This window comes from Cynoglossus semilaevis, chromosome 5 (genome assembly GCF_000523025.1).
Source record: "Cynoglossus semilaevis isolate Cse_v1.0 chromosome 5, Cse_v1.0, whole genome shotgun sequence".
NCBI lineage: Eukaryota > Metazoa > Chordata > Actinopteri > Pleuronectiformes > Cynoglossidae > Cynoglossus > Cynoglossus semilaevis.
The window spans coordinates 10078565-10088675 of NC_024311.1; the positions used below are offsets into that span (position 1 = coordinate 10078565).

Here is a 10111-nt window from a genome sequence, read left to right on the forward strand (position 1 = left end):
AACCCTGACCCAAACTCTGGAGGTCGTCAGATCAATAGTCCAATAAACTTGAGACGCGTCGGTTTCTGTCAGGGTTTTGTTTGAACATTTGAACCAGCAACTCAAACTTCATCAGATGGTTGGACAAAACCAGAACCTTCAGAACCGACTTTGTTCATTCAGGCCTGGACACACAGGACTTTTTATGTCTCCTGTTGTTGACAATGACCTTCTGGTTCATTGACTTCAAGTACTGTGGGAATGGTGGAGCCTGCTATATATGTATATACCGTATATATGTGTAGCTGTACATATATATGCACAGCTACACATATACATTTATACTGTATATAGTGGTGAAATAACGTAATCCTCAAGAGGTTAGAACCTTCAGAACCTTCTGCAGCTGCGACCATGACATCGTGAGGACATCGACTCGTCGTTGGTGAAGCTGAGGACACACGACACCACAAACACAAACTTAGTGTGTTGACAGCCAATGAGAAAGAGAGTCAGAAGACAACAGGAAGTAGAGTGAGAAGACAACAGGAAGTAGAGTGAGAAGATAATGGGAAGTAGAGTGAGAAGACAACAGGAGAGACTGATGGAGCTGTGGCAGGAGCACCAGTGTCTATATAATGTGGGTTGGAATTCAGGGGTCAGAGGTCAGGGGTGGATGTCTTCACTTCAGTGGGTCCTCAGCTTCAGAGAGAAGAAGAACTAGAGAGTGCTGTAGTTTACAGGTAAACTTAACAACTAATAATCAAAGAGTCAAACAGTCCTGGAGCCCAGGGTTGGACCTCCTGGAGGTGAAGATGAGAAACGGTTCTGAGTTCCCCTGAACCATCCTTTCAGCTCGCTCCTCTTGGTTCTATCCATCCATGACAACGTTTCTCTACATGTGAAGAAACAAACTCCACTTTTTTCACTTCTTTTTTTTAAAGTCCATCATTATTGACACTTAAAAAATGTTGGGGGTGAGGCCGGAGGGGTGAGGCAGTTCTCTCCAAACTTCCTTTAACTGTCTGTAAATAACACGAGGGAAGAGTGTTTGAAATTCTTAGTACTGTTTAAAGAGAACCCAGTAGTGTCAGTGGTTCTGGTCCAGTTTTCTTTCCTCCAGGTCTTCTGCTCCATCTGGACTTGTTCATTCACAGATTCCTCCTGTGTGTTGGACTGTTGGTGTGTGTGTGTGTGTGTGTGTGTGTGTGTGTAAAAGAGAAGAAGAAACGACTCAACACAGTCGGTCAGAGTTCTGAGGTCTACAGTCTGGACGGGTCCGACTGGTTCTGCTCCTTCCTTGGACCGGCCCCTGGTCCTCACACCTTGGCCTCCAGCAGCTCCAGGAACAGTTTGTGCATGGGGACTTTTCCGTCTTGCTTGATGCTGTAGAAGTGCTGCACTGCCTTGGTGGAGGTCTGCCGCAGCAGAGGCAGGGACATGAGCAGCTTGCCCGTCCTGCGGGGGTCCTCCTGGTGCTGGGAGGCCTCGTAGTCCTGCAGGGCCTCGTGGAGAACGTCCTGGAGCTTCTGCACTGCATCCACGTCTTCAATGTGCATGGAGTCTGGAAGAAGGAAGAACAACACAGATCAGATCACGGGGGGGGGGCAGGAGGGGGAAGACTGTTTCTATGAGAAGATAAAAGCCAGTGTGTATGTGTGTGTGTGTCTGGGTTGAGGACACAGTGCGGTGCCGTGCGGTGCAGCAGTGGTATTGGTGACGGCCTCTGCTGTCCGTCAATAATAACTCTCCATATTGGTCCTTGGGGAGACGAGGTCTTAATGTGGGTCGGCCTTCAGCTCCAGCTGTCAATCAATGTCTCTGATCAATGACTACACGTATGTTCAATAATAATCACAACTGTCCATGGCCACGCCCCCAAACACACACACACGGTAAAAGAGAGGACCATAGACCCTTGAAGAAAATCAGGGCCCGTCCTCACCCTCATTTAAAGGAACAGTAGCACTGATGTCTGTGTACTTTCTCATGCTCATATCAATCATTATATAATCTATAATTAAAGTTAAACTTAATTTTCTATTTTGTGTTCCTTTCCAAAGTAGTCTTTATTTAAAAGGAACGGTCTCAGGTTTGATACTTTTCACAGTCAATGAGGGAAGCACCTCCCATACTGTCCTCTCAGAACAGCCATAGAATTAGGATTTAAATAAAATGATAAATTTAGAAAGAAAAAAGGATTTTCTATTTGTGTTCAATTGTAAAAGCAATAAAAATATGAACAAATGCCTTCATCTTTACAAGAAGTTAACAAAAATGAAACAATTCTGATTGGACAGATTTGGTCAAATCACAGCATCACAGCAGCTCATCTTCATCTTCTTCTTCACTGAGACTGAACGTCAGTAAAAACCTCAGTGATTTTCAGACTCTCCCTCTAAAATTTTGCCTCAAAGTTTCTTGGGTTTGAAAGCGTTTTGGACAAAAACTCTGTGTTTGCTACTAGCTGCTACTGGTGGACGCCGCCTGTGGCACGACCTGCACACGACCACGCTCCTCCACCACGCTCCTCCACCACGCTCCTCCACCACACTCCTCCACCACGCTCTACGACTACGCTCTGAAGCAGAACAGCAGGCATTAATGAGCTCAAGCACAAAGTCTGTTAAAGCCCATGTACATACACACACACACACACACACAGACTTTTTCCCATGGCTAATTCAGCTGTCTTTACATGTGGGCCACGTCTGCTAACATTTCTTAAGGCCTGGCTTCATTAATGCAGACGATTAGCATCCTGTGAATTAATTAGTGTCAGTGCCCTTCAAAATGCTAATGCTAGCATTCTGTTGTCTTGGAGAGGTTAGCTGGTGATGTCAGCTGTTTCCTCCTCAGTCAGTGGCACAAGACATGTGACCATTAGGACCAAAACTGAAGAAATCTACAAAGTGCTGGGGAGCGGGACGGTTACCTTTTTTAAACAATATTTACAACATAATCTGTAATAATAATAACAATAATAATGGATATTAAACAGTTTTAGTACTATTATTATCAGTATAGAGTAAATAATAATGGACATTAAATAGTATTAGTACTATTATTATCAGTATAGAGTATTATCATTAGTACTTTTGTTGACTGTTTTTTTTCAGACCAGTTCCATGCTGTTCATATATATCAGACCCCCTCCCACCCCCACACCCTCCAAGTCTTGAAGTTTCTGGAAGTTTCTGATGACAACAGATCCTGGGATCTACAGCAAGGGAAGAAGAGCGTGCACGTGAGGCAGGGAGAGTGCATCTGATGGAAGCACACACACACACACACACACACCCTCTCTACCTCCTTGTGGTGGCTCAGGATGTGTGATATTCTGTAATAGCACCACAGTACTACTGTAGTACTACTGTAGTACTACAGTAGTACTACAGTAGTACTGTGGTGGTGTGTGTGGTGAAGCTGGTGCTCTTATTTTGTGTGTTGTTGAGTGGGTGTCAGATGTGTGTGTTATTGGTGGCAAAGGCAGAACAAAGGCACCCTCACTCTTTATTCACAAGTCTCCCACATTGTATTGACAGCCCCCCACCCCCCACACACACACACACACCCCTGTAATTAAACAGCAGTGAGGAGCTGGCCAGCTTCCAAGGCAAAGTTCAAAAGATGGGTCACCGAGGTAAAACGCCTGTGTGTGTGTGCGAGTGTGTGTGTGTGTCAGCGTGTATGTGAGCTGAATACATCAGAGGGTCTTTATTGACCGACGTTGGGCTCTAATGATTTCACCTTATTTAACAGGCGTTCAAAGAGATAACCATGCTAATTGTGTAAAGAATGGTGAGTGAGTCCCTGCACCTTCAACTGATCAAAACCAGTCTTTCCTAAAAGCAAACACACGTATGAGTGCGTGTATGTGTGTGTGTGTGGGGGGGTCCAGACCTGAGTTGGCCAAAGCTATGGCTTTCAGTGTAACAAATTCCTCCTTCTCCAGCTTCATGGACTTGTATTTCTTGACCAGTTGAAGGATGGCGTTGTTCAGATCCAGAAGTCCAGCCAGTTTGGACTGGTCCTCGTCCATGATGTAGTCCTCAGCATAGACCAGCTGCAGAGACAGAGACAGAGACAGAGACAGGCCCAGAGTCAAATACCTGTGTTCTCTACAGTCTGTCAGTGACCACATCAAACACACTGACCTTGTCTTCAAAGGACAAGGAGCGGTACACCACACGCAGTATCAGGATCTCCATCCATGCACTCTGCAGTAGACTCATCTGGTCTGCCAACGACAGGGTGGAAAAACCTGGAGAACCAAACAAAAAGAACCTTTTTAGTTTTATTAGAACAGGACTAGAACCAGTACTAGAACTTAACTAGTATTAGCACCAGTATGAACCAGTACGGGGCCGGGGGGGGGGGACTTATCTACACCTGACACAGCTGTCATGCACTGATCTTTACACACACGCGCCATCTTTTTTTCTCTCTTTATATTCCAGAATAATTTTGTGTCCATCAAGCGTTTCTGTCCCTCTGCTGGAGACGTTTGGAGCTGCACTGTCTGCTTCAGGGTCTACTAACTACAGGAAATCAATCACATTTTTAGACTAACCTCAAACAACAGCCATGACACACACACATACACAGGTATTCTGGGGTATTACTGGGGTATTTCTGGGGTATTTCTGGTGTGTGTGTGCCCTTCCCTGAATTTCCAGGGAATTTAGATAGTTTCCTGTGAGTGAACTTGTGTGTGTATCTGTTTGTGAGTGTGTATGAGCGACTCCCCCCATGACCCCCCCCCCCCCCCCCGGAGCTTTCCTTCCCCTCCACCCCACTGTCTCTTATCTGTCTGATTAATAGGCGGGCGGCTGCAGGACAAATTAATTAACAGATAACAACACCCCCCTCCCGACCCCCCCTCCCCTGGTCCAACCCCAGCCTCCGTCTCATGCAGTGATCGATACAACAGAAGAAAAGAAACATCAATGAGAATTTAGTGCTGATGATGGAGAGAGAGAGAGGTATTGATGGAGGGGGGAGGGGCAGGGGGAGAGAAAGTAAATAGAAGTGGGGTAGTTAAATGGAGGGATGGGTGATTGGAGGTGGGGGAGAGTAGGGGAGGGGGCTTCTTTCTCTCATACCTGTGATTCTGTCTGACAACAGAAGGTTTGGTCTGAACCACAGTGGCTTCTGTCTACGGTTGTTGAGGGGTCACATGGTGTGTGTGTGTGTGTGTGTGATCCTACATCTGAATGTGTTTATTAAATATAACCTATCAAAACTGATGGAACGAACAGTGGTACAGTGGTTAGTGCTCTTGCCTCACAGCATGAAGGTTTAAGGTTTGAGTCCAAGCTCTAACTGCTGCTCTGGGTGTGTTCACTCTAACATGACGCTGGTGTGAATGACCCCAGGGTGTGACCTAGGGCTGCTGGATTCTGGCAAAAATCATGATTACAATTATTTTGATTCTTATTGAAATCACGATTATTCAAAAGAATGTGAGAAAGAAAATAAACTAAAAAAAAACAAAACATAAATAATATTGTCATTTTTCTGGGGTGGGGGAGAGGGGACTGTGTGTTTTGCCAATATTGTTCCTGAAATGACTGTTCTGTGTTCTGCTGTTTTATATACATATAAGCATATAATAAATAAAAACAGATATCAAAGACGATGGACTAGGAACAAAGTGCAGCTCAGTCTGAACAAACAGAGATAGAATGATTTGCCTACATTCAACTTCCTCCTCCTCTCACAACGTGATGAAAGTCAAACTATTGTTTGTGTCGGGGGGGGGGGGCAGCTGTAGCGTTTACTGCTGCACTGACATCACACGATTTGGTAGAATAATCATTTTATTTCGATCGTCTTCTTTACATGATCGTGGGAAGCCAAAATCGTAACTGAAATCCAATTTCGATGAATCGCCCACACTGCTGAGACCCCACTGTGACACTGAGAGGTTTCATTTGACCAATTCAGAGTCCAGTGGTTAAACATGGCTCACAGGTGTGGGCTTCAGGTGTGAGTTCAAAGGTCAAACATCAAGGTCAGAAACAGACACATGTTCATTTACTGTATAATTTTCTCTGCTCGCTCCCCCACCTCCACTACAGATTGAAAAGTGGTGGAGTGGATGGTAGAGCGAGAGAGAGAGAGAGAGAGAGAGTGTGTGTGTGTGTGTGCGCTGGTGTGTGTAAGCCTTTCTAAATGAGCTTCTTCTCTGGTAGATTTGTTTCCTTCTCATGGCTCACCTCGCTGTAATTAGGTCAGCTGCTGTTTGGACTCTGAAGTGTGTGTGTGTGTGTGTGTGTGTGTGTGTGTTGTTTCAGCTTGGCTGAAGACATCACAGGGGTTCAGTGTTCATTTGGGCCAGTGTCTGGCCATAAGGTGTCAGAGATGGAAACACACACACACACACACACAACACCGTAGCAGTGACGTGGCTGAAATTTCAACACATACTAAGATGATGTCCAGTGAAAGGGCATCACTGCAGTCATGTGACTTTGTACAAACCAATCAGTGAGGTTCCTGCAGCTGATCCAAACATGAAATCAACACCTCAGTCACTAACTATTTACACCAGGTTATTAAACTGAATAACTGTCAGAGTTATTGGCGTTAGAGCTGAGGATCGAACCTGTGACACCCTCAGTGTAAAGCAAGAGCACTAACCACCTCCTCCACTCGGTGGTCCTCAAACAACAACTATATTTAATATAAACTAGTCTAACCACCGCCCCCCCATCTTCACCCCCCTTCCTTGCTCCCTCTCTCCCTCTCTCTCTCCGTCCGTGTCCTCGGGGGTGGGGGTGGGCGGGGGGGCAGTGGTCTGGTTGTCCCAGCCTCTAATCAGTGTGAACAGTCAGCTAATTACCAAACCCTCAGCACTGACTGACTGTTAATTGCATACATTAGACACAATCATCAGCAGAGTGAGATTAACACTTAGACCGGAGTGTGTGTGTGTGTGTGTGTGTGTGTGTGTGTGTCAGCCTCCAATGTTCTAACTGGTCCAGACCATGTGTGGACCACAAGTCCTCACAGGAGCCTCACCTAGTCCTAATCTGTGGTTGTAAATGTGATGCAGTTAAAGTTAAAGAATCACAGCAGGTGGGGGTGATGAGGGGTGATGAGGGGTGAGGAGGGGTGATGAGGGGTGAGGGGGAGTGATGAGGGGTGAGGAGGGGGGTGACATTAGTGTGTGTGTGTATGATAAAATACCAATATGAATGTTTTACTTCACACTTGTAGCTGCTCCAGAGCTGTGAGTGTGTGTGAGTGTGTGTGTGTGTTCAGCTCTACTGAGGACACACAGAGGTAAGGTCAAAGGTCAACCTACTTTACAGTGTTGTTCACACACTGACACTGAATCCATCCAGTCTCATGACAGCTCTTACAGAGAACACTGTTTTGTCAGAGCTTGACCTTTTGACCTGTGCGTCCCCCCGTCAGTCACTCATTTTCCCAGTTTGGTCAATTTACTGCATTGTGACAGATTATTGATTTGTCCTGGATTACCTTGGAAACAAGTCCAGAAAAACTCTGGATCTTTCTGAAACACACACACACACACACTTGGTCTACAGTGTGTGTGTGTGTGTGTGTGTGTGTGCTGCGCTCACTCTCAACTGTGAGACGTTGGCTTCATTATTGGACTAAACACAATCACAGGACGTGTGTGTGTGAAGAGGAAGTGTGTGAGCGTGGCTTTACAGTAAAGCCCAGTTATCCCCCCTCGGCCCCCCCATCTGAATATGAGATTATTAGGCCGTGTTGATTCTCTCTCCTCCTAATCCTCCAGCTTTCACTGAGAGAGAGGACGGACAAAATTCCATGGGGATTAATTTTCAATTCATAGATTAGAGCTCACTCTCCAATATCATCACCCAAAGGGGGGAGGCAGAGGGGGAGAGAGAGAGAGGGGAGAGAGGAGGAGAGACTTGAGATAGAAACAGACAGGTGGAGGGGTGGAGGGGTGGAGGCAGCCCTGTCTCCTGGACTCCTAGATTCAACAGCCATTTCCAAGACAGGAAGTGATATGACATCATCAGTGAGCACACACACACACACACAGCATTATAAGGGGAGTAAAACAAATAATAAAAAAATAAAGATGTCAATGACAACAGTTCATTTACACTGATCTTATTATGACATCATGAAGTCATGTGACCTCCAGTCAGGGACCCCCGTGCAGAACCAGGTGAGTGTGGGGGGAGACAGGTGGGGACATTGTGTGTGTGGAGTCATTTTCAGACTAATGGTTGGTTTATAGCTGAGGTGATTGACAGCTGCTGCTGCTCTGGGTCTGACCACTGGTCTGATTACATCAGCCAATCAAATCTGTCCCTCAGCCAACCACACACAATCTGTAACCTGAGCACACTGGTCAACCTGCATCTGATACACCTGTGTGTTTACACACACACACACACACACACCCCAGGGCGGATGTAGACAGGGCAGGGGAATTGAACCCTAACCCTAAATGACAGCCATAATCAGATTAGATCAGAGTATTAAAACTATTAGATTATCATTGAAACACAGGTATTTAAACAGTAACAAATAAGACAAATGTCCCTGCAGTGTGTGTGTGTGTGTGTGTGTGTGTGTGTGTGTGTTCATATACGCTGCCAGCTTCACATCACGTGACAAACAAACCACCAGAACCACTTTGTTTTCTAAGTCACCTTTCAAATTTTCATTTAAATAAAATAAATGTAAAGAAGGAGGAATGTGAAACGTCTCCATGTCGTCAATCTGATCCAATCAGAAGAGAGTGAAGCCAAACATTAGGCTCACATATCAAACAGTCTGCTCTAATCTGATTCTCTCAATATTTGTTTCTGTCTGTAAACAGGCCTTCATCTGTCTGTGTGTGTGTGTCTGTGTGTGTGTGTGTGACTCCATCGTCATGCTGGAGGCAGAGTAGAAAACAACACACACACACAACTAGACTGGTTATGAGTCCAATGCAGATGGGAATCTGAGACTATGAGGACCTGGAGAGACTAAGGAGTTAGCAGGAGTAAGGAGGAGTTAAACTAATCATGTGTCGAGCCTCAGCCTCAATAAATTGTTGCTCATTTCAAAGTAACAGTGTATAACGGTAAGTCAAAAAGTTCTAAGACACTAGATCAATCAAATCATTAGCTAGCTGGCTAAGTCAGCTCACAGCGACCGACTAAGTCACAGTCAGACATGAACTGTTACAGTTGAAATTTTTGTCTCAGCCAAATTTTTTTTTTCCTTTTCTCTGAAACCTCAGGCTAAAAGTGCTCTGAGGCTAACAGAGTGTTTTAATGTAAAACTTTTGTCTACCTTCACTAAAATGAAAATGAAAATAAAATCAAACAAAGAGAGGGTTTGAGATAAAGACTTCAGAGGTGGCTCGGACGGAGCAGGAAATCAATGGTCGAAGCTGAGTGAGTGTCGGAATAAAAAAAAGAAAATGAGGGGAAAGAACTGCAGGTAAAGAAAGAACAGTTACGGAGAGATAGTGGAACAAGAGAACCGTGGTTGGACAGTGATGGACCCACTGAGAGTAATTTCCCTCTTGGATAAAGGAAGAATGGGGGAAGGGTCATAAAAAGGCTTCACTAATGTGAAGAGCCGTGGTTCTGTTCAAACAGACTGACTTAAAGGTTCTGTCTAATGTTCACTGAATCATTCACTGGGTTTTTCTTCTGCTCTTCGCTCCTCAAGTGTTGCCCCATCTGTCTCCCTTTGTGTCCCCCAGTCCAGATAAGAGCCCCCAGTGTTAATGCCCCCTAGTCACTTAGTTATAATGGAAGATGAGGAGGCATTGGGGGGGTGTAGTCAGACAGAGAGAGAGAGAGAGAGAGAGAGAGAGAGAGAGAGAGAGGGAGGATGAGTTAATAAATAAATAGTTAATTTCTTCATCATTCACTCTGATTCTTTCCTTAAATATTTGCTGTTCTTCCACGTCATCTGATTACAGACACATAGACATACTTACACCAACCTGGACCATGACTGAAGCAGACCTAGTCTGCAGCTCTTCTCTAACTCTAACCTGGGTCCAAATCTAATCCTAACTCTAAACTCAATCCTATTCAGACCAAGCACCACAGACTGACGACTCCTGCAGCGTTTAATCTTGCCTTACACTCTGCCTTTGTGTGTGTGTGTGTGG

General features: G+C 45.2%; 1 protein-coding gene across 2 annotated transcripts in view; it reads right to left on the reverse strand.

Annotated features, from left to right (window-relative positions):
• Positions 1-647: 647 nt before the first annotated feature.
• Positions 648-10111, reverse strand: part of esrrga (estrogen-related receptor gamma a) — a 29640-nt gene continuing 20176 nt past the window's right edge. For both annotated transcript variants that reach the window (XM_025055720.1, XM_025055719.1), the window contains exons 7-9: positions 4137-4249; positions 3883-4045; positions 648-1543 (exon numbers count right to left, since the gene is read on the reverse strand). In XM_025055720.1, coding sequence (XP_024911488.1) covers positions 1299-1543; positions 3883-4045; positions 4137-4249 — 521 coding nt within the window. In that variant the 3' untranslated portion in view covers positions 648-1298. The remainder of the gene's footprint in view (positions 1544-3882; positions 4046-4136; positions 4250-10111) is intronic.